Below are 25,226 nucleotides of genomic sequence, written 5' to 3' on the forward strand. Positions count from 1 at the left end.
GTCAGGCCACGCCTTGAGTACTGCGTACAGGTCTGGAGGCCTCATTTTAGGAAGGATGTAGATTTACTTGAGCGTGTACAGAGAAGGGCAACAAGATTGGTGAGGGGAATGAAGGGGCCTCTTACCAAGAGAGGCTTAAATTCTGAAAATTGCAGTGACTGGAGACTAGGCACCTGTGCGGTGATTTGATTGAGATGTGTAAGGCCTTGAATGGGTTTAGCACGCTGAATTCTGATGGAATCCTTCCACTTGTTCAGATTACGAATCTAAAGGGGCATATATTCAAATTAAGAAAAGATAGATGTGCGGAAATTTGCCTTAAGCCAGCGAGTGGTTAATTGCTGGAACAAACTTCCATCTGTAGCTGTGGAAGTTGATAGGTTGAATAAATTTAAGAAGGAACTGGACAGGCGTTTGGAGGGAATGGTGTGATTTTTTTTTTGGCTGATGCTGCATAAGCTCATACACTTACTTTCTTGCATCACATGCCACTACTACTACTACTGCTACGATTCAGAGAAAATGAAATAACGTTACGATTGTAAATGATTATTAATACGAATATTAATAGTAATAAATAAAATAGAGTTAGAGAGTGAAAAAGCGTGAATATCGTTCAGAGAGAAGTCATGTAATGTGTTCACTTTCAAAGTAGTGCAAATACCACAATTCAAAGATACTTCTGTACAGGTATACAAGTTCAGGTTAGCACTGACCAAAATGAGACATTGTAAATCCAAATTTCTATTTAATGAAAGCCGACATATTTTTAATAAAATAATTGATAAAGTTAATTGGAATATCGTTAATGCGTAATTTAGTATATAAGCCATTTCAGGCATTAATGAAAAGTGTTTGATTGGTGCTTAAATTTGCAAGACGAATAATTTGTGTACAGATGATGTTTTTATGAACTTTGATTAGACAGTATGAACCAGAGCTGTAATGCTGAATACGTTTATATCAATATGTGTATGTATAAGAATAAGATGAGTTCCTCAGTTAATAACGTACATAAACACATCCTATGATACTCCAAAATTATACGTAATGCAAATTTAAGCACCAATCAACACTTGTGCAGAGTTACCTTGAACATGATGTGACCCTGTACGATTTAGTGTTAGGCAGATTTTGCGGAAGAAGTGCGATGAGGATGCATTTCCTGGTAGAGCTTCACCCGCTGTTTCCATTTTGAATATAGAGAGTGCAATAAATGGATTATATTTCTTGAACTTCCTGATCTCATGAAATTTTATGGTAAACAGCCTGCGTCTGTGAAATTCGGCAGAGATTACATCATATCTTACATCGAAGTCAAGAATACGATGATCTATGGCTACAATTGGGGGAGCTGCCCTTAACCTGAATTATCTGAGCGAGGGAGAAGAGACAGTGTTAGTGTTTTTGTGACTTTTTGGGCATTCCAGCATTTTGCACAGGAAATGTTTCCTAGAAGACGGACTATTTGCTAACTCAGTCCCATGGCAAGCACGAATGTGTGGTAATCTATTCTGGAAAATGATCGACCGCTTGTATTTTTTTTTTTTTTTTTTTAGTAATTGTTGGCGCATCGGCTTCTGTGGCCATAATGCACCTCCTACGGTTTTTGCAGTACTTTGATCCAAGCCCGAGGCGGGATTCGAACCCGCGACCTTTGGGTTGCCAGGCAGGCACTTTACCTACCCGTCTAGCCCAGTCGGCCGACCGCTTGTAGTTTTCTGCAGTAAAGTCTGACACAAGATTCACGGGGAGTTGTTATTATTATTAGCTATATGGTGCAACGGAAATCTGAGGCTTATACATTCCTGAGAGAGAGAGAGAGAGAGAGAGAGAGAGAGAGAGAGAGAGAGAGAGAGAGAGAGAGAGAGAGACAAAAGTAGAAAGGAATCACCCAGAGAGAGAAGAATGGGGACTCTGGGTGTTGCCATTCTGTACCGAGTATCAGCCCATAAGGCGAAAGTATAGTGCAAGGCCATTATTTCGAGTTGTATAGTTCTCTATGAAGAGAAGTTTTTAAAATGCTGTCATTATTACGAGTAGAGAATGCATCCTGTGGTTGTGTATGAGAGAGAGAGAGAGGACTGGGACTGTAAGATATCATTAATTTAGAGATTGTAAGAGTCAGCTTGGCAGTCAGTCTTCCATCTACTTCTTTTGAGAAGTAGATGGAATTTCATATGTTAATTCAAAAGAACATGAATGCCTGTACGATGGAGAGTGGAAAGAGTTTATATAATATTGGTCATTAATGAATCCGACTGCCTTCTTTTGTTTTGGCGTATATTCCAGTAGCTGGAGTAGCACAGATTAAGGTTTTTCAAATACGTAAGCAGTACTCACATATCTAAGAACGGTACTAGCATCAGAAAGACCATGGGTGCGATTTACAATTAAGGTTACTAAAGTAGGCAAACGATTTGAATTTTCAAATAATAGAGAAAACAGGATAGTTGTTGTGGGGGTTTTAGGCACATTTAAAAACTTAGGCCATATTGCGCCGTATATCTCTGATCTGCTTGCTGTTTTCTGGACGAAATACCCCAGCTTTCGATGGAAGAAAAACCACGTTACCCTCGACTGAGACCGACTAACTCAGCCAATTTTTGAAAAAGACCCAAAAAAATTGTTCGCATCATTGACGGGATTCAGAGTCAGAACTTTTACACCCTGTGTGGGAAGGATGGTGATTATTCCAACTGCTACCCAAGACGACAATACAGGATAGAGTTTTATTTAATGTCTTCTGTATTGAATAACCACAGATGGAAGGATGAATTGGATATCACTCAGAAAGAGAAACCTAATGAAACACATTTGAAAGTTTCAAACGCCAGCAACCAGAACAGCTTATAGAGTGTTTCCAGACTTTTCTATCGAAGTTACCCAAAGAATAGTGTAACACTTGAGATTCTCTGTAGAACGATAGCGAAAGAGTTCACTGTTAATAATTTCGATTTGTTTCCCTGTTTTCATAACCCGAGTTTCGAGAAATAAAATCATCTAGCCCTTGTTCGACATCATCGATTAAATCAACCATGTTGTGAAGAAAAAAAAAAAAACCTAAAAAATTCCAGGTCTCACTCAGATGGTTCAAACTCGCACCTTTTCTATCCAAATTGGGAGCTGGGTGATTATAACCATTGTGTTACCTCCAAGGGCACTTTGAAATCATTTGGTTTTAAAACGCACTCAAAATGATCCTCTTTTATTCAAACGAAAAGTTTAAATATTTTCTAATCATTCTCATAAGGAAATATAAGAAATGTGTTAATCAGATATGACTCGTACTTTGTAACAGACTTCGTTACCCCTGTACTTTGTATGTTGCTTTGCCGTATAGCTTAATTGCATTGCGTCACGCAATTTTAAGAATTAGCAATTTGTATGCCTTTACAGGGTATTCGCATTTTAAATCGAAAGCAGTAAATGCTTATTATCTATTCATTGTGAGGTGATTACCAATTAATGGGTAAGTATCGCGTAATATGGAAAATACAACAGTTATTTTCTGCTGCCCTCTCCTCAAGTTTCTAATGACACGATAAATAGTAACAATAAGAGTAGTAGTAATAACACAGGCATTTGATGCAAGAGAGCAAGCTTATATGTCGTATTAGCGAAAAAAAAATAAACAAATCACGCATCCATTCCCTCTAAAAGTTTGTCCAGTTCCTCCGTGAATTCATTTAATCTTCCAACTTTCAAACCGACAGATGTAAGTTTGTTCCAGCAATTAACCAGTCGCCACCAAAGGCAATTTTCTGCACATCTATTCTATAACTGTCGGAATTTCCCCAATTTGTATTTATACCCCTTCAGGTTCGTAATCTCAGCAAGTGAAGAATCCCATCACAATTCAACGAGCTCAAACCATCCAAGGACTTATATACCTCAATCAAATCACCTCGCAGGTGGCTAGTCTCCAGCCCCTGGAATTTGCAGAACTGAAGTGTTTCTTAATAAGAGGACCCCTTCGTTCCCCTCACCAATTTTGTTGCCCTTCTCTGTACTCGTTTTAGCAACTCTACATCCTTCCTAAAATGGGGCTTCCAGATCTGTACGCAGTGCTCAAGGCGTGACTGACCATTGCTTTATACAAAGGGATAATCACCTCCATTTCCCTACTAGCAAAATTTCTGTATATCATTAACAATACCCTATGATTTTCTCTGGCAGCCTGTCTGCACTGATCAGAAAATTTCATATCTGACTGCACAATTATTCCCAGGCATTTTTCATTTTCCACCACCCTAAATGTATGAACCTGGTACGTTTCTCTGGGGCTACTGCCTCCCCCCCCCCATATGCAGTACTTTGCATTTGTCAATGTTAAACTTCAGTTGCCACTTCTCAGCCCATCTGGCCAACTTTTCTAAATCTTTTTGCAGTAGCACGTTGCCATTACTGTCATCAACAGCCCTGCCAATATTTGTATCATCTGCAAACTTGGGCATGAAGCCTGATATAGCATTGATAAATATACAAAATATTCATCAATATCATTGATAAATATAGAAAACAACAGTGAGCCCAACACGGAATCCTGGGGGACTTCCACTAATAACATTAGTCCAGGAAGAGTAGCGTCCATTGATTACCACTGTCTGTCTTCTCCCACTCAACCATCCTTTTATGCATTGTAGCAACTTACCTTTAATTCCATACCTCTACAATTTGTACCGCGGTCTTCGATGTGCAACAGTGTCAAAAGCTTTCCTGAAATCCAAGTATATGAGATCAAAATTATTCTTCGCACGCAATTCCTTTGTGACCACATTATAGTATCCAATAAAATTGGTCACACAAGTCTTCCCCTTAACAAACCCACGCTGTGTCTCAACTATTACTGCAGCCTTGTCTAGATGATCCTGTGTTGCATCTTTAACCACTGATTCCATTATTTTCCCCGGAACAGAAATTAAACTAACAGGTCTGTAATTATTCGAGTCACCTTTAGATCACCCTTTGTGAATTGGGGATACATTTTCATATCTCTAGTTCGTGGGGACTTCCCCTGAATCCAAGGATGCTCTTATAATTATGGCTAAGAGTTTGCTTACTTCCTTTGCTGCCTAATCCCTTATTATCATAATCACCAGGTAAATTGTTGCAACTCCTGTGAAATAAGGTGAATCAGAATATACGAGGCCCAATCAAAATGTCTTGAAAGTTTATATTAATTAAAAAACAAGCAGTGGAGGTGAAAGACCAAAATGACGGATAAGCGCTAGGATGCGATGGCCATATTGTTGGTTAGATCCGATTTTGACCTCCACGAAACAAAATAGTGGGCGGTGTGGACCCGTCAAGTTCAGACGTGCCTTTTTGTTCACTGTCGCAATCGTAATGGATATAAAAGTGGAAAAAGGTTCCTGCGTTAAAAAGTTTCTACAGGCGTGGCGTAGCCGAGTGGTCAGAGCAAGAGTGTAGTAAACTAGGTCTATTATAAAGCGGTTTTAATTCGATTGATGAAAAAAAAAAGGGTCAGAGTATAATATCAGCAGTTGTTGAAAACGGTGGATGATTTTCCAACAAGGCAATGCTCCTGCATACATTGCACTCTCCATTCAAGAAATGTTGACCCCCAAACAAAAGTTCCTGTAGTAGTCTAATGTAAATGTTCCACGAGTTTGTTCCTCTTCGCGAAACTCAAAATGAAGCTGAAAGAGCAAACATTTGATGAAACACCAACCATCCAACAGAATGCGACAACTGAATTCAACTTGCTCGCTGTTGAATACATCTTACAATCCTTCCAGAAGAGTCAGAAACTTTGGGATACTTGTATATTATCAAGGGAGGGAAAACAATTTAAAGAGGATCCCTTGTAAAAATATATTGTATATACGCTAATTTATTTTAGTGTAGAAGAACTCGTATGTAAGCTTTAATCTATGTGCGTATCTTAAACAGTTGTTCTCTGTTGGTTTCCTTATACCAGGAATGCCTAGTAATTTTCTAGCGTGTCTTCAACTGTGACGTACCTCAATCAGAAACGCCCTTGTTACTTTGATAAGCGAACGAAAACTGTTAAATTCAGAATTCCGGTTCCTGAAAATACTGCGCTTTCCACGTTTAGGGGTAAATAGCCGTTGTGGGCTGTTTCTGTTCATAATAGAAACTAAGAGTAGCGCTTGAGAATTGTGACAATTCAACTTCCATAAATTTTTGAGCTTCTAATTACGAAAGAGAAAGTTGAGAGAACGAATCTGACGAAACGAAGCGAAAAGTCTGTCCAGACTCGACCATAATTACAGGGGACGTTTCAGAGCGTTTCAGGACGTTTCTGTTGAGGGTCTTGTGTGTCTGGTGGAAATGATTTCAGCCACTAATCTCTGCGATGTGGGGAGGTTCGCTAATAATTTTGTTGCGAAAATTATTTTGTCTGCATCTGCTTTGTAGTCAAAACGTTACCTGAATTAAGAGGACGTAGAAAAACAGCACACAGATGGAGAGAAAAAAGAGGTAGGCCAAAGAAAAAAATATTTACACTTAAAATTACAATGAGAAAATTAAGTGGTGGAGACCTTTTATTTCTTTTCATTTTTATCCCATACGAGACGTATGGGATACAAATGAAAGGTGAGCGCAAAAAATAAAAAGTAAACTCAATTTAAATATTAAAAATAAATAATACAAACAAGAAATGAAACGGAAGAAAGAATAAAAAACAGAGTTGACACCAAAGAGCGCCATTAGTAGGAAATAGGACTTATTATACACTAATTCAAAAACTACATCTGATGTTCTTTATCAAATTTAGTATTTTAAATTTTTATGCTGTTTGTTTGTTGCTATATTAATAATTGCATCTGTTTCATATTTTAATAAAATCAACCAGTCTAATTTCAAGAGATTCATACGAAATATTTAGGCGCCTCCGTAGCCAGGTGGAAAGGAGCAGCAGTGCATAGCACACGCTTCTTGATTAGACCGGGGTTCGAGCGCGTCACCACCAAATACGGAGGATGCGGAAAGGTCAGGGAATGACCACCGCATATTCCAGAGCAATATGGCCTTAGTTGCTAAAGCTCCTAAAAACCAAAAATAACTAACTAACTAACGAAATATTTAAAATTTTATTAATTTCCTGTAACTGTCTTCGTATAGCAATTTCTGTAATTCGAATTAAAGATTTAATCTGCAAAGTGCGTATACTTTCGACGAACCCTTAATGCTTGTTACACTTTAGTATAACTAATGACAAATGATGCAAGCTTATGCTGCATCAGCAACAAAAACTCTACACTCCATCTGTCTTCTTTTCCAATAATTTCTCAAATTCTTCTTTAAATTTATTCAAACTTTCCACTCGGTACCAAAATACAAAAATATAACTTGAAATATAAATTGATAATAAGAATTTAGAAATTTATATAAAACTACTCACCCGCAAAAATCAGGTAACACCTGGCTGAAAGCCAATTTTCGAGCATCTGTCTTTAAAACAACCTTTCAATAGAGATTTATGTCCTCTTATGTGTCTTATCTGAGCAAGAAAAGGGTGCTCTCAGCACTTAATTTACTCAATCCATTTAAAGTTTAAAAACACTTCAATCATGAAAATAACAGCAATATTCTCCAGGGATATAACCACGGGCGGCTCGTTGGTAGACACTGCGGAACTGCAGCGCCCCCAGCTTTTTAAATCCAAATATACAGTGAACGGAGGGTTATATGAAATTTTGTGAAGAACGATGCAACGCAATGAATATTTTTATTAACAGGTAACGCATAAAGCATACTTATCCTCTGTTACCAAAAATCATTTCAATAAACGAATCGAAACACGAAATTGTTTTCAACTTTGAAGTTTAACCGTAGGCGGAACTGTTCGCTACCCAATTCCACACTTTTACGCCTCGGTGGTTGAGTCAACGCTTAGTTCGCAGGTTGCCAATGGGCATTTTCTAGCGGGGATAAAACGAATCAAAGGAACTACGGAGCGTGCAGTGCCGATTTGAACAAGAGTAGCGGTGCGTGCACTTTGAACCAAACTAACCAGGGGGAGCGGTCTGCCACCCCTCACCGTCGACTAATGTTATTAGTGGAGTCCCTCAGGGTTCAGTGTTGGGTCCATTGTTGCTTTCTGTTTTTATAAATGATATTGATGATGGTATATCAAGCTTAATTGGCATTAGCATTAGTAGAGGCATTTGATGCAAGAAAGCAAGCTTATGCAGCATCAGCCAAAAAAAATAATAATAATAAAAATAAATAAATAAATAACCACTTCCACTTCACCCCTCTGTTCGTTCGAAATACCTGTCCAGCTGAGCCTTAAACTTATTCAGGCTTTCAACCTCCACGACAAGGGATGGAAGTCTGTTCCACCAACCAACTACCCGCTGGCTAAAGGCAAATTTCCTCACGTCTATCCTACATCTCTCTTTCCTCAATTAGAATTTATGCCCTATCAGATGATTATTCTGAGCAAGAGGAAGAATTCCATCAGCATTGAGCATGCTCAAACCATTCAAGGCTTTATACACCTCTATCAGATCACCTCGCTGGTGCCTAGTCTCCAGACACTGTATTTGCAAAACTTAAGCCTTTCTTCGTAAGAGCACCCCTTTGTTCCATTCACCAATCTTGTTGCCCTTCTCTGTACTCGTTCCAGCATCTCTACATCCTTCTTGAAATGAGGCCTCCAGACCTGTATACAGTACTCTATGTGTGGCCTGACCATTGCCTTATACAAGGGAATAATCACCTCCTTATCCCTGCTAGAAAAATTCCTGTATATCATCGACAATACACCATGAGCTACTCTTGCAGCCCGTCTGCACTGCTCAGAAAACTTCATATCTGCCTGTACAACCACCCCCAGGTCCGTTTCATTCTCTACCACTGTCCGTGTAGTACCACAGAGTTGATACGTTGCTCTGGGGTTCCTCTTTCCCATATGTAGTACTTTACATTTGTCAATGTTAAATTTCATTTGCCACCTCTCAGCCCATCTGCTCAACCTTTCCAGATCCTGTTGCAGTAGCATATTGTCAGTAGTGTCCTTGACAACCCTGCCAACCTTCGTATCGTCTGCAAACTTGGACATTAAGCTTGATATACCATCATCAATATCATTTATAAATACAGAAAACAATAATGGACCCAATACTGAACCCTGAGGGACTCCACTAATAACATTAGTCCACGATGAGCAGTGCCCATTGATTATGTCCATAATGTCCAAGTTTGCAGACGATACAAAGATTGCCAGGGTTGTTAAGGACACTGACTTGACACTACTGACTTGAGCACTGTATACAGGTCTGGACGCCTCATTTCAAGAAGGATATAGAGCTGCTGGAAGGAGTACAGAGAAGGGAAATAAGATTAGTGAATGGAACAAAGGGGTGCTCTTACGAAGAAAGGCTTAAGTTTTGCAAATTACAGTGTCTGGAGACTAGGCACCGGCGAGGTGATCTGATAGAGGTGTATAAGGCCTTGAATGGTTTGAGCATGCTCAATGCGGATGGGAATCTTCCTCTTGCTCAGAATAATCGCCTGAGAGGGCATAAATTCAAATTGAGGAAAGACAGATGGAGGATAGACGTGCGGAAATTTGCCTTTAGCCAGCGGGTGGTTGGTTGGTGGAACGGACTTCCATCCCTTGTTGCGGAAGTTGATAGCCTAAATAAATTTAAGGCTCAGCTGGACAGGTATTTCGAATGAACGGAGGGGTGAAATGGGAGTAGTGTTTTTTTTTTTTTTTTTGGCTGATGCTGAATAAGCTCCTGCCTTCTTGCTTGCATCGTATGCCTCTACTAATGCTAAACTCTCTTCCTCAACCTCTGCTGACAGTCAATTTATCTAATGATGTACAGCACGCTGCCCGAAAGTAAATGTCATGTGATCTAGCCTTCTGTTGCTCTCTAAGGGTTTATATTTGTGATCCTTAAGTCTTTTTTCTCCTACATTGAAAATAGATCCTTCGTTCATTATAAAGAACCTTATATACCTCAGCCAGATCTCTCCTCTACAGGATATCTAGGTGCCATTGATCACTTTCTAAGTCCTTTTTTCAAAATACCCTGATTCTCTTCGTTAACACACTTCCCACCTTTACATCATCAGAATTTTTGACGATTTCCCCTGCACTTCCTTATCAATGTTGATAAAGTAGCTCCAACACTGATCCCTGCTCGACTGGACCACACTGATTAATGTCTATTGATGACTATGAATATCTATCTTTTAACCATCCCCTAATTCAACGATGGATCTTACCAGTAATCCTAATTTTCACCCGTTTAAATAATGTTTTTGAGAAACCATATCAAAAGCTTTAGTGAAGTCAAGGTAAACAATGTCAAAGTTGTTTCTTGCATCCAACTGTTTTTTTAACTTTGTCATATCGATGAAGTAGATTGGTCAAGCAAGACTTCCCCTTCACCAACCCAAAAAACTGATACCATTCCACAGAATTATATTATTTTTCCACTGTTGATAGAACCACGAATATCACATATTATCTTGAAGTGCCTTCAATTCAACAGATCCATTGATTTGTATGGTCGAAATACGACCTCTCTTAATATATCAGTTCTCATTAAACCCTTAATGTTTGCAATTAACTTGAATTGGGGTTTCTAAATTCTCGGCATTTTTTAATCTTCGGGAACGGGAAATTGCGGTTGCCGACAGTTCTCGAGAATTCCCGAAAATTTTATTTTATTCATTAAATATTTGCCATATTTTTGTCCTTATTCTAGTCATAAAACACTATAACAATGAACTACACATTGTGGTGTAGAAGTAAAAAACTAATATTTAAGGAGAATTCGATATTAAAAAATAAGACGCATTGATGAATGTAAAGAAAAAGAAATCCGAAGTAAACACTAATACTCATACATAAAAATTCATCTCACTTCTTAAAAATGAAAATATCACAGATTACAGTATAGTTCAGGGCTAAAGCTTCAGGTTACGTAAGGGGTTAATTAATGTACAAGTTGGTGCAATTGCACCATTTTTGTACGTAGCCAAATACTTAAATGGTTATGAACTGGCATCATTAAGTATATCTCATATTGTGAATACCTTCACAACGAGTTGCCGTGGTATTGCATTACTTCCAATATGTAACACCACCGTAGGAGAAGACTATTGCTACTTATCCTTACTGGACACCACCACCCATACGCAGAGCCGTACCGACGGTGAGGCGAACGAGGCTCTTGCCTCGGGTTAAAAGCTGAAAGAGGCGCCAAAAGAAAGATTAAATAATTTCCAAAGTTGCCATCATTCACAGTAGGATGCAATGTTTCATTTTTGCCTCAGGTACTAAAATGGCTCAGCACGGCCCTGCCCATACGGTACCGTTTCGTAGCTTATTGGCTATACATCAGTTAGGTGGGCAGGTACCCAGGTACACCATCAGGCAACTCTCATATGTGAAGTTATACTTCGCAACTGAGTTGTCATCATTGCAAAACCTGGGTACCTGTATACCCACCGATAAGGACCCAATAAGCTCCGAAACAGTGTCGTATGGTTCACTGAATTGCTAGGAAAGGAACATACTGGTCCAACAGTAGAGATAATAACACCTTTTTACAAATTGGTAATCAGGCACTTACAAGAATTATCTGCAGGGGGATTATACATGGGAAACAAGCTCAAGATTTCAGAAATTTATTGGAAGTTATCCGATATGAATGTACCGGCAGTACCGGTGCCACGAAGCTGGCTGAGACTGAACACGACTCAGATGTTAAGTAACCTACATCACCACATAGCTTACGAGTCACGAAGAGACCTGGCATGGAGAATAATACACGGACACCTGCCAGTGGAGAAAAATAAAGCCAAATTCTGGGGGCATATGAATGTTGAGTGTCTATATTGTAAGGCGTGTGAAACAGTGGAACACGCATTTTTCTCTTATCCGGTTACTCAGCGCATCTGGATTAGTGTGCATAAAACAATGAGAATACCGCGCTTGACTAGGGAACAAGTACTATTTCTACAGTTTCCAGCCCCGATTTCCAGAGCAACGAGCATCTTGATATACCTCCTAAATGAAGGTAAATATCAGGCTTGGAAAATCAGGAAAAGAAAAGAAGAAGGCTCTGCAGCGGAGGTGTCAAAATGCGTCCTTCGAATGATGCATGCTGTAATAAGAAGATTCTTGGTACTAGAGTTACTGCAACTTGGAAAGCAAAGATTTTTACAGTTATGGTGCTTCCCCACACCTCTATGTCGACTAATAGATAATAACATATATGTGCAGCTTAGATGGTAATGATCAGTCTAGGCTAGGGGTGTTACAAACCAACCAGATTAGCTTAGTTATTAGTGGATAGGGACCAGGTCAGCTGCAGGCATTTGGTCTCTCTCCTGTATGTACGGCGGCTAAGCTTTGATAGCTGCAGGTGGTAAAAGGAATGTGTAAGAGGGAGATGACCCTAGAACCCATGTAGGGCAAGCCAACTCCAGGCGGTTGCCAACTTGGCGGTCACATGGACTGGGCCTTCCTTGGAGTGTGTCAGTGGATGAGTGAATAGCCCAATAGGGTTAAGTCATACAGAGATGAGTGGATAAGGGCGACTGTCCCGTTTGGGGTTTTTTTAAGCCATACAGGCCACTAGATAGGACCAATAAAGGGTCCCTGAAGGGTTAATTCTATAGAAATATCCGGAAACTGGAAAGCACGTCTGGTCTAACCAGTAAGCCTATCTACCCACTGATGAAGGCTAAAGAGCCAGAAACGGCACCACAGGAAGATCTTAAACATCTTTGCAGGACTCTGACTGGGTAACAACAGTCCCCGTCAGGGGGCGCATTGCCCAGCCGGGGAACGAAGCTCTGAGTTCGTACGAATTATAACTAATTATCCCTTTCATTCTTCTACGGCATCTTTTCCTCTTCCTCTCTTACTATCACTTTCCTACCTCTTTTTTTCTTTGCTCAGTCTTATAGGGATATTGAGGATAGCTGATATCTTTATCCCATACCATATTTAAAAACAGTGTCGTATGGGTGTTGGCATCCACTGAGAATACGTAACAACAGTCTTCTCCTATAGGGAAGCGTTACTTATTCGAAGTATTGCAATACCGTGGCTACTCGTTTTGAAGGAATTCATAGTATGAGATATACAGGGGATCCTCGTTGTCCTAGCATAATTGGTTCCAGAATATTCCACTTAAAACGGAGACAAAATTTTCGTAATGTTTATTATTTAAATAAATGAAACTAGCCATAATACTTTAAGAATTTAAGATTCTATATGTACATACACCACAGACAAATCTTAAAGAAAAACTACGGTAGTAGTGTGAAAGCATCATTTCTTCTGTATCTCAATTTGCTCTCATCCTTCACAACGAGTTGCCATATATTGCACTACCTACCTTAAATAAGTAACGCTTCACTAATAGAGAAGTCTATTATTGCTTATTCTCGGTGGGCGCCAGCACCCAGACGGCACCGTTTCATCGCTAGTTGGCTTTTCATCGGTGGGTGGGCAGGTAGCCTGGTATCGCAAGTGAAGAGTATCTTATTCGAAGTAGTGCAATACATGGGCAGCTCGTTGTGAAGGATGAGTAGATATGGTGTATCTACACCGATATTGTATAGTAATGGTTATTATATACTTGTACATATTAAAAAATGGACGAAGGAACTGAAAAATGGGAAAATTATTTTATTAGACATTTTTTATTATAAAAGAAGGTTGTTCTCACAAAAAATATTCAAGTGCTTGATCCATTTTCTCAAGGGAAAAAGCTTTAATTTTCAAATCTTCGTAACTGCGAGAATTGGGATAATGAATACTCGAATACCGGGGACCCCTGTACTTAATGATGCCAATTCATAACTACTTAAGAAGTTGGCTACGTACAGAAATTATGCAATTGCACTAACCTGTACGCGAGGAAATTGTCTTCTTTTATTGGAATCAATATCTCCTTTTGACATTGAAATGGAAATATCTCTTCCTAATTCTGTTTTTATATCCGCTTCTAATCCCTGGGTTCCGAATTTTCCATTTCATTGTTCGTATTATTTTTTCTTTCAGATTCTTCTATTGAAGTAAACTTTTCTTTGAAAATTTGTTCCATTATGGATTTTACAAATGGGATAATTTCATTTTTATTTGCCATAGCAATAAAAAAAATAATTATTAACCTCATTTAAGGCTGAACTGCGGATTATGGGTACACCTTGTCACCTCGTTGCGATGGCCAAATTCTGAAAAACAAAAGAAATGTTTTTTTTTTTTTTTTAATTGGCTCATTTTTGGCTTGTGAAAAAAAAAGGTTAGATTAGTTTACGCCAGTAATTCGGGACAGATTCAAGTATAACCCTATTTGGATTGCTTAAATATCTAATAAGGGACACTTAAAGACTTTATCTCTACGTTTAAAAAAGATGCTGTTTAACCTCCTTTAAAACCTTAATACTTAAAATAGAATTTTGATTTTCCAAATTACGAAAGATGAATGTAAAAATTCCTTCGCTTTTTAGTAGATTTGCTATCTGATTAACAAATCTACTAACAAAACGCCGTCTCAAAGATCGTCTGGAGGAGCACACTAAGGCAATAAGAAATGCGGAGTATGGTAAGTCCGCCGTGGGCGAGCATTTTTGGGAGAAGCAGCACCAGAACTCTCCGGACAATAATATCATCACCGATCGGGCGCATAAGTTCTGGGACTGCAAGTGGCTCGAGAGTTTGCGGATCTGTTCCACAGTGAACATTAACAGAGATAGAGCAACGCGGATCCATCACCTCTTCGAGACTACTATCCTCAGAAAGGATGAACGGTTCCATATGAGCCACTTCCGGTTCCATAACACAAGAGAAAGGAATACTTGGGAATGAATGAAAGCACGTGATGAGTACCGTGAACCTGCTGGTATTTAAAGACGCACCGCAGACCAAAGAAAATACCGCTGAAGACGAAGGCAGGAGCCTTCGAAAGCTATGGTTTTATCGCTTTTAATTTAGTATATTTTAATGTGTTTTATTATACTTAACCCAGTATATTTTAATATATATTTTAGTTGTAAAGTTAAATATAATTTATTATAAATACATAGCTCTCAAGATTTTCGTTGTGTTTTATTTCTACATCAGGTTGGTGAAAAACATTTAAAATTACAATATGCTATCTGATTACTTCAACTGCGAGTTGTACTGGTTTTAAGCAGTTTAATATATCTTCGACGATTTTTTGATATCCGTCCGTGTTATCCGTGTGAAAATCCTTAAAAATCTCTCACTTTGTAATGAAATGGTTATTGGCAACTACAGTATATTTAAACAAAAATTAAGCATTTTAAAATAAATTACGGAACAGGCTGAATATTACAAAAACAAAAAATCTAAATTTGTCGTGAAATGTTTTTGCGTTTCCCGGGAATCGGGAATTTTAAAATTAGGATTTTTTCCCTGGAGTTCTGGAGAAGAAATTCTCGGGAAGATACCCTAACTTGAATGTACGTTTGAAACAATTCATCCACTCCCACTCCCTATCTACATCCTTCAGAATGTGCATCGCTTTGTTTACAAAAGCCTACAGTAGCCTCTGTTTCCAATAAACAGGCAGGCAAGGATTTAAACACCGAAATTAAATGGCTAGGGAGACTAGATTCTTAACAGATGATTTAGACGCTAGTGCAATCTGTGCCAAGCTTTCCAACTGATGAAAGGATTGTAGGAGTCTCAGTTATTCGAACGTCTTAGGGAATATTAGTCTATATTTTTAATGCTGAGAACAAGAAGGTTGGTGGAGGCTATGATTCTTTTTTTTTGTGTAAACCCCAAACACCAGACGTATTAGAACCTATAGTACTTTGTACCGTGCTTGGGTTGGAGGTTGAGAAGACGAAAGAAGATATTTGTTGACATTGGACTTGAACTTCTGTAGACTGTAATCTTCAGGCAGGAAATACTCATGAGGGAAGGTTGTTCCAGAAAATGGCAGTTGAATGAATAAACGAGGAAGATGAAAAGTTGGTTCTGTGAGTTTGAAGTTGGACAGTAAATGGATGTTGGCTGGTGGCGGCACGTGTTCCGACTGTTTTGAAAGAGAGAGCGGGAATTATAGAAGCCAATTCAGAAGAACAGAGCCCATGGAAGTATCTGAAGAAGAGGCATGCAGCACAAACAGTACGTCTATGGGACAGCGAGTGGACAGACTCTGTTAGAGATGAATCATTAATTAACCTAACTGCCCTCTTCTGAATGGAATCAAGAAGCCTGAGAGAGGTTTTGGGGGCACCACCCCAGATGTGGGAACAATATTCCATGGCAGGGCGGATTTGCGATTTATACAGAGTGAGCTGTTTGGAAAAAAAGTAACGCCGAGAGCGAAAGAGAAAACCCTGTTTTTTAGATGCAGAGGAAGCAATATTTGTAATGTGCTTGTTCCAAGAGAGATTAGAAGTCAGGGTAATCCCCGAAAGAGATATATCCTTTTGCCTAGAAATTGGAGTGTCACTAAAGATAAGCATAGGAGCAGAAGAATCCTTTTTGCGAGATATAAGGCAAGACTGAGTTTTAGAAGGGTTGAAATCAACTAAGTTGTCTTTGCCCCACTGGAGAAATACCTGAAGATCGGCATTTAAGGAATTGGTAGCAGATTTTCAAGAAGTTGAAGTTGATTGAGCAGGACAAGGTTTCTCATAATGGAAAGTGGAATGCAATGTGCGATCATCGGATGGATAGGATTTCCAGTCAATGGAAGAAGGTCATTAATATACAAGAGGAAAAGAGTGGGGGAAAGAACTGAACCTAGGGGGACACAGGCGTTAGTGGAGAAGTTAGAAGACAGACAGCCATCTACCATCACCATCAGTGAGCGATCAGAGAGAAAACTGGATAACCAATTACTAAAAACAGTTGGAAAACCATAAGATGGAAGCTTGTTTAGAAGACCTTTATGCCAAACACGATCGGAAGCCTTTGAGATGTCGAGAGTAACTACTTGTGTTTCACCGAACCTTTCCATTGAATTTGTCCATAAATGGGTAACATTGTAGGGCGTCACGGATACTGTTTGGAGCGCAGTATACATCAGTAGACATATGAAAGAGAAAGTACAGTAAAGGTTTTTTAAAGCTGTCCCATCAAATAAGATTTATTTCGGCTTTAATTTCCTATTTATGGAAGATATGACACTGAAATGAAAGGCCACTAACCTGGCAGTATCAATAAGTCAGTTCAGCACAGAGGATTCAGTCATACTTTTCGAAGTGAGTGAGTGATTTCGTTCCTTTTCCAGCTATATTCTACACCTGCCTCTCCTGTTCAGACTTAGCCGAAGTAGGAAAAGTCCCCCTACCTCTGTTGTAGATAATCCCATCTGTAAGCTGACAAGGGACACTCAATTTTCCGTCCATCTCTCCCAGTATCCTATCGACTGCAGTGCTGCAGTCCTGCCCCCCCATGAGAATGAAGTTTCACAATCAACTTAGCAGCGTTGGCTTCCCACTTTATAATAACTAACCCTACTTTTAGTTAATAGATTCGGTAATAGCACGCACTTTGAAGCCGTGGTTTCGTCCCTAATGAACATAATGTTATCAGCAAATATCTGACCGCTTCCAAATTCCTCTAATTCGGATGTGGGATCTGCACTCATTAAACCAACGCCTAACTACAAAAATTTCGCAATAAGTAAGGCTTGTCTACCAAATTGTGAGCTGAATCTTGTCTATGGTTTATCGAATGAAGCCTGCTAATATAAATCGTTAATAATGATTGGGTGAAAGTAAAAGTCACTCAGAGAGATAGACTATAAAACTGGGAACATTTATTTCCTCTTAAAATAAGCAGTGAATTTCATTTAAAATTATTTCATTATTTTAAAAAATAATGATAATATTTTGGAGTACCCATAAAAATACGCACATTATGTAGCATTTTTCTAATATTTGTACCAGAGAAGACAAACAATATTTTCCGAGTTTGTTTAACTTAAAATCGACTTCTTTAAACGTGGATATTCGTTTCTCGATTTACGGTGTTACGTGCTGCAAATTTCTATTGTATACTATGCTGTCAAAAGTATTGGAATGCCAACAGGCACTCATTGAAGTGAGTGAAAGACTCAATTTTATTGTGTTGTTAGCCGTGGAGAGACTTTCTACGATTTATATTAGCAGGTTTCACTGGAAATATTTACATTTATTTACTTGCGAAAGATCCTCTCTCATCTAAAAATTCTTCCATGGACAAAAGTTGCCTATCCAATATTCTTCCTTCCTTCTTCCGATCACTAATCCCTGAAGGATTGTACTTGCTGTGATGGTCCACTCTGAAGAATATCCATTTATTGCCACCCTCTGTCTTCTCTTCATCATCTACCCCATAAAACACCGATGGATCTTCCCTCTTATTTCACTCTTCCTCAAGCCTTAAATATTTAAACTCAGCTTTTAAGTGGGACTTCAAGTTCATTATATTTTCAAAATATTTATTTAAGTTATGAAATTTATGTGTATAAAATATTATAAATAAATAAATACATTATTAAAGGTTCGTGTATTTTTAAAATTCATAATTCTTTCTGTTTTAAATGCTTTTGCCTTTCAATCAACAATAAATATTGCCCTAATCTTAAACTTCGCTCTAGGCAAGCTCCTTTACTGAGAGTTATTATTATTATTATTAGCCATAAGGTGCAAGGAAGCCTGAGGCTTATACTGCACCAGCAAAAAAAAAAAAAAATTTGATTTACCCTGTGACCCAGAGAGAGAGAGAAGTAAAAGAAAGGAAATCACCAAGAAAGAGAAGAATGATGATATCCAGCTCAAGACCCTGGGTGTGCCAAGCCCATACTCACTAGATGTGAGCCCCTGGGAGTTTCAAGTATTCTATTACTTTCAAACAAATTACATAACCAAAACGGTAGTTTTTCATTTACTTAATTTCTTTAAGGAGTTTTTAAAGAATTTCATTAGAAGGCTATTTATTTAAAAAAAAAATAATTAAAGAAATGGATGATTAGCTTTCGGGTGGTGTTTCTGTATGAAAATAGTGCAATACCTACTGAACTCGTGGTAAAGGAGTTTGCTGTTTTTTTTTTTTTAATTCAATATACTTATACATTACGTGTTGACGTTTGTTGAAGTTTGTAAGGTGGAAAGTAGACCGTCCCCGTTTGCGTGGGGGATTACTTGACACGGATTTGTGTTTGTATGGATCAAGAGAAACTGGGGGCCATATACTGGATGAATGTAGCGTTCATGACAGGGATAGGACGATAATTGAAGATATATTAGTGTTATTTTGTCTAGGACAGGAAAATTCAGGGGTTTGCCAAAGGCGTATTTGATCATAATAATATCAGGAATCGAATCGAACCCGCGAACTTTGGGTTGCCAGGCCAGGCAAGCATTTACCTACCTGGCTAGCCCGGTCGGCATGTTACTTTATCCACTTATTGTTTTTATGTAATCATTTGCTGTTTAAGGCCATGTATTGTATCAACTTATTTGAATACTGTGTACATAGGCTGTTATATCATCGTGTAAACCGTGTCCTCTAACTGGATAACTATAAATGGACATTTCTTCGGAATAAATTGATATTAATAATAATAATGTTGACGGTCCCCTTCCTCCAAACGTTCACGTGTGTGAACATTCAGTGTGCTGGGCCATCTTTAATTAAAAATCACAAATTCAGTTTCCAAAGAGCACGTAATCCATATTTTTGAAAAAGGCATTAGGTGTACATCAATGTGGCTACGAACTGCGACTCAATAATTCATTTACAATTTTATTTCTATTTTTCACTACACAGCCTTCACAGAGTTAACAAAACAAGGCCACTTCTCCTTTAGGGGCATTTATAAACAGCAGCATTTCTTCCTTAAAACTATTGTCTAGTTGTTAAACCACAAAACTATTACAAACACAACTTTTATTCAAAGTGTATTTAAACATTGCAGGACAACTTTCTTATTTTTTATTTATTTCGTATGGCAAAAATGAGGATACATTTGTAACAAACAATGTCAAAAAATAAATAAATAAATTACAATAAGCCTAAAAAACAATATTTACAGAAAAAAAAATTATAAGTAACATTTGATGAATTAAAATGTAATGTCCAGTTTATTCAGCCACTTAATAGCATCATCAGTAACACTATGTAGATCTTGGATGGAGCCTTCAAATCTCCTCTTTGGGCACTCCGAGATGACATGCTGGATGGTCTGGGGCACGTTGTCACAGTCGCAGAATGGGTTTTCAGTTTTTCCCCACTTATGCAGCCAAAACTTGCATCTTCCGTGATTTGTTCGGATTCTGTTCAGGGATGTCCATTCCTTTCTTGATAAGTTGAAACCTGGAACAGCTCTGCATGGATCACTGACTAAGCCCAGGTGGTCGGGATTTGAAGTAGTCCAGTCTTCGCGCCAGGTCTGGTCAGCATTAAAATGTGACTTGATAAGTTTCTCGCCTAGCTTCCATGAGGGGTTCCTAGACTTCAATCTCTCCGGCTTCTGGGGTTTGCAATCCTGATGTATGGGCAATTGAGGATTTCTTTGACATTTCTGCCATTCTTTCAGCAAGGCTATTTCTCTTCTTATATGAGGGGGATAGATGTTAGATAACACTGGTAGCCATTTTAAAGGTGTCGATTTAATGGTGCCTGATATTGTCCTCATTGTGTCATTCAGTTGGGTATCAACTTTTACAGAGTGTGCACTATTAAGCCATACGGGGCAACAATATTCTGCAACTGAGTAGACTAGGGCAAGGGCTGATGTTCGTAGCACCGTTGCGTTTGCTCCCCAGCCTGTTCCACTGAGTTTATGCAAGATGTTATTCCTAGTTTTTATCTTTGCTGCGATATTACAAAGGTGTTGTTTATACGTCAGTGTTCGGTCCATTATAATTCCCAGATATTTTGGGCAAGGGTTGTGTTTCAGTCGTTGACCTTTATATTCCACTTGTGGCATATAGTTAGCCCTATGATTATCCAGATGAAAACAGCTAACTTCGGTTTTATTTAAATTAGGTTTAAGTCGCCATGTGTGAAAATATTTATTCAGGTTATGAAGATCCTTTGTAAGTACAATTTCGGCTGCATTGAAGTCAGTAGACTGGGCAGTCAGGGCTATGTCATCTGCGTACATGAATTTCCTAGAAGCAGTTGCTGGAAGATCTGCAGTATAGATATTAAATAATAATGGGGCTAGAACTGATCCTTGTGGTAAACCATCATTTAATATATAGGGCTTGCTCACTCTGCCGTTTAAGTGTACTTCAAACACTCTGTTGCATAACATATTGTTAAGTAGGATCGCGAGGGGCTTACAAGAAATAATCTTCAAAAATTTCAGAATCATTCCTTGTCGCCATACTGTGTCATAAGCTGAAGTCAAGTCCACAAAGACTGCAATGGTCTTCTTCTTATCTTGGAATCCGTTCTCGATATGGCTGGTAAGTGCCAGTACCTGATCGCAGCAGCTTCGGCCTGGACGGAATCCGGCTTGTTCAATTGGTATGTGTTGGAAGGTTGTGGTTGAAATTCTATTGTAAACCATTCTTTCAATTAATTTATAACATATATTTAAAAGTGCAATTGGGCGATAATCTTCAGGGCAAGATCCACTTTTCCCAGGCTTTAGGATGGCAACTATTTTAGTTCTCTTAAACAAAGACGGGAACCTACCATTCTGCAAGATGTCATTAAAAAATTTAACTAGCCAATTCAGAGCTCTTGGACCACAATGTTTAAGGAACTCTGGATATATTCCGTCCACTCCGGCTGCTTTGCCTGGTTTTATTTCCTTCAGAGCTGTTGAAATCTCTGCAATTGTGAATTCTCCTGAGAATTGGGAGGTTGGTTCAGCCAAGGATAGTCTAGTTCTTAATTCCTTCTTAAGTTTTTTGACTTCATCTTTGTTAGTATCGGTTGGTCTCTTGGAAATGTTGACAATTCTCTTGGCTACTTTTCCTGGGGATACTTCTGAGCTCTTATTAATATATTTGGGAGTACTACTTCCGAGTTTCCTCAGAAGTGTCCATGCTTTTCTGCTTGAGTGTTGGAAATTCATACCTGCTGTCATTATGTTCCATTTTTCTTTCCTAGCAGAGTCTAAGCATTGCAATAGTTCATCAGCAATTTCTGTTCTATTGCTAAGTTGGTATTCTTCATATAGCTCATCACATCTTCTGTTCCAGCCAGGAATGTATTCTTTCCTATATCCTCTGGGAATATGTTTCTTTGCTATGGAGCATATTAAACCAACAAATCGCTTATAATTGTCGGTTTTTGATGGGATCCATTGAATATTGTGATCCACCTCATTAGTGAAGGCTTCCCAGTGAGCTTTTCCAAAGTTCCAGCGAGGTACAGGCTTTGATCTTACTATTGGAACTTCGGTACAAATTTTTACAAGAATTGGTCTATGCTGGCTACGAGGAAAATTATTCAAAACTTTCCTGCTACACTGCAAAGGTCTTCCGCACTCATCTCTTGAGACAAAACAGAGGTCTGGGTTGGTATTTTTGTTCCATCTGCCTGAGTGAACAACTTTCTTAATATATCTTTAAAACGCCATTCCTTCATACATATCTTATTCAAGATCCTGCCCATAACAGGAAAGTTAAAGAAAGGGTTCCCTAGAGAGGTCACCCAATCATAGAGGAAATTACGGAGGACAGGACCACAAAAAGGGATTTTTCTTCAGCTTCTTGCAGCATCGGAAGGAGAATCGCAAGATCAACGTTCTCTCTCAGCCTTCAGACGTCCATCTTGGTGAGCGGCCACGGAGCCCCCAAAGTAGTTAAAGAAAGGGTTCCCTAGAGACGGAACCCTTTTTATAGAGGAGCTTACCGAGGGCAGGACTACAAAAAGGGTTTTTCATTCAGCTTCTTGCAGCATCGGACATAGTGGACATAGTGTTTTTTGTTATGCGGTTCCCGTGGTTTCCCACAAATCCGCGTTAAATACTCTGTTAACATAGCAAAGCCAGTCAGTGTGGATTATGTGTGAGTAGTGTGTTGTTTGCGTTGTTTGACTGGCCTCTTCGTTACTGGGAGGCGCGATCACTAGGAAGGAGCCTCCCAGCATCCGTCCACTGGCACGAGGAGCCGGACCAGGGAATAAAAGACATCTGACGGGCCGTCCACACTCTTGCAGGAGCGAGAGTGGGGAGAGCCAAGGAAAGAGCAGAGAAGAGACAGGAAAGTGGAACACAGACAAGATAGCGAGGATGACAGAGCGTAGGCATCCTCCCAGGCGAAACGGAGCAGGAAGAGTGCTAGGTGCAGTTGTGGGAGTCCTGGAGAAAGACTGTGGGTAGGAAGAAGAGAAAAGGTAAAGTTCAAATTAAAGAGTCCAGGATCGTCACAATGGAGAATCACGGAACGGCGTCGACAGGGCTGTCCGCCATTTGCAGTTTCAAGTCTGAAAGTTTCCGGTGCTGGGTATCAGTTACTGTCTAGAGGAGGTTATCCAGGAGTAGTGTTCGAGAGTTGCAGGTGATGCCAGCGACGACGAAAGACCTCGTTGGCATAACTGGTCAGTGCACGGAAGGCATCATTAGATTCCAATAACTTGGTTTCTGGCCGAAGTGATGTAGTGTGGAGGTCTAGGAGTAGTTGGATTCTTAGATCTAAGTATACGTTGCATGAGTGCATCACGTGATCCCAGTCTTCAGGTTCTCCGCAGGTACAGAGGGCATCCTCGACTAGGCCGAACTCTAGAAGGCGTCTCTTGAAGGACCCGTGGCCAGTTAATAGGAAGGAAGCATAGACGTTAGGGAAGAACCAAGTGGAACGTTGCTTGTTGATGTAGGTTACCACAGGAAGGAAAAGTTTAGTAGTTGCACCAGTTGTGGAGTTATTCCAGCGGGTTTGCCATAAGTTTACGAATTGTAGCCACACACGTTTATGTTCCTGTTTGATGTCGGTATCGGTACGGGTTTGAATAGCGAGGAATTCTGCTTCCTTATTCTTCTTGATGGCATGAGAGAGTCCGATAAAAGCGACGTGGAGGTCCAAAGGGAGGCGGCCTGTTAGTAGCTGTAGGGCGGCAGTTGATGTCGTTCTACATGCGCGGGTCATTTGTAGTAGCATAAGTCGTTGAATTTGCTGAATTTTACGTTGAGCATGCACTAAAGTCATTCGGTGGTACCATACTGCAGCTCCATATGTGACAATTGGTATAAATACTGCTGAGTATAAAAGGCGTTGAGTTGGTCCTTTAAGACCCCAGTCCTTGCGGGTAAAGCGTGCTAACATAGTGATGTAATTTTTTATCTTTTCTTTGATAGCTTGGATATGGGGGATGAAAGTTCTCCTGTCGTCCAAAATTACTCCTAGGTACTTCACCGATCGGTAGTTTTTCAGTGGGCGGCCATTAAAACGTATGGTAGGAGGTCTGAAGAAATCCAGTTTGCCTTTTAATAGAAGGGTTTTGCTCTTCTCAGTGGAGACTGAGAGTTTATTTTCCGTGGCATATACGGACAGAGCAGCGAGAACAACCGTAGCCTGGGTTTCTATGGTGGCGCGGGTGGGGCCCTCAATGATAATAACCATGTCGTCGGCATAAGAAAGCTGAGTAGTGTGTGGGTAGTCCCTCAGGAGCCAGTCGTCGAGTATCATGTTCCAGACAGCTGGCCCCAGGATGGAGCCCTGGGGACAGCCTCGGGTTAGATGTCGGGTGATGGAGTGATATTTTGTTTTGATGCTGACCTTGCGGTTAGAGAAGTAGCTTTTGAGGCAGTGGTAGAAATTCCAAGTACAGTTAGAGACTCTGGCCCTCTGAAGAACGCCCGGCCACCACACTGTGTCAAAAGCTCCTTTGAAGTCAATGAAGATTGCCAGTACATAAGTTGCATCCGACTGTTCTGCAACTTTGAGGGTTTTAGATAGAGCATCAATTGTGGAGCACCCTTGTTTGAATCCAAATTGAAGCGAGGATGCCAAACCACTGGCTTCATATCGGGGTTGGAAGCGGGAGAGCAGCAGTCTCTCAAAAACCTTGCCGAGAATGGGAAGCAGCGCAATCGGGCGATATGCCTTGGAGGTACCTGTGGGATCCTTAGGTAAGAGCCTCAGGTTAGCATGCTTCCAACGTGATGGAAAGTTACCCTCATTCAGACAGGTGTTGAAGAAGTATCATTGGAGCTATGGCCCAGAGACGTTGCACAGTCTCGCCTTCAATAAAATCCAGACCAGGAGCTTTACCTTTTTTGATTTTTTTAATTGCTACATCGACTTCTTCCTCTGTGAATGGTTCCTCC

The 25,226-nt window shown here is 39.7% G+C and overlaps 1 protein-coding gene across 1 annotated transcript in view; it reads right to left on the reverse strand.

Annotated features, from left to right (window-relative positions):
• Positions 1 to 25,226, reverse strand: part of LOC150087728 (uncharacterized) — a 66,186-nt gene that overhangs the window by 12,578 nt on the left and 28,382 nt on the right. The window contains exon 4 of the mRNA XM_090369859.1: positions 21,290 to 22,388. Within this exon, the coding sequence (XP_090225985.1) occupies positions 21,290 to 22,388 (1,099 nt within the window). The remainder of the gene's footprint in view (positions 1 to 21,289; positions 22,389 to 25,226) is intronic.

This window comes from Mastigoproctus giganteus, chromosome 3 (assembly GCF_048544385.1).
Source record: "Mastigoproctus giganteus isolate SK-2022 chromosome 3, ASM4854438v1, whole genome shotgun sequence".
NCBI classification, from domain to species: Eukaryota; Metazoa; Arthropoda; class Arachnida; order Uropygi; family Thelyphonidae; genus Mastigoproctus; species Mastigoproctus giganteus.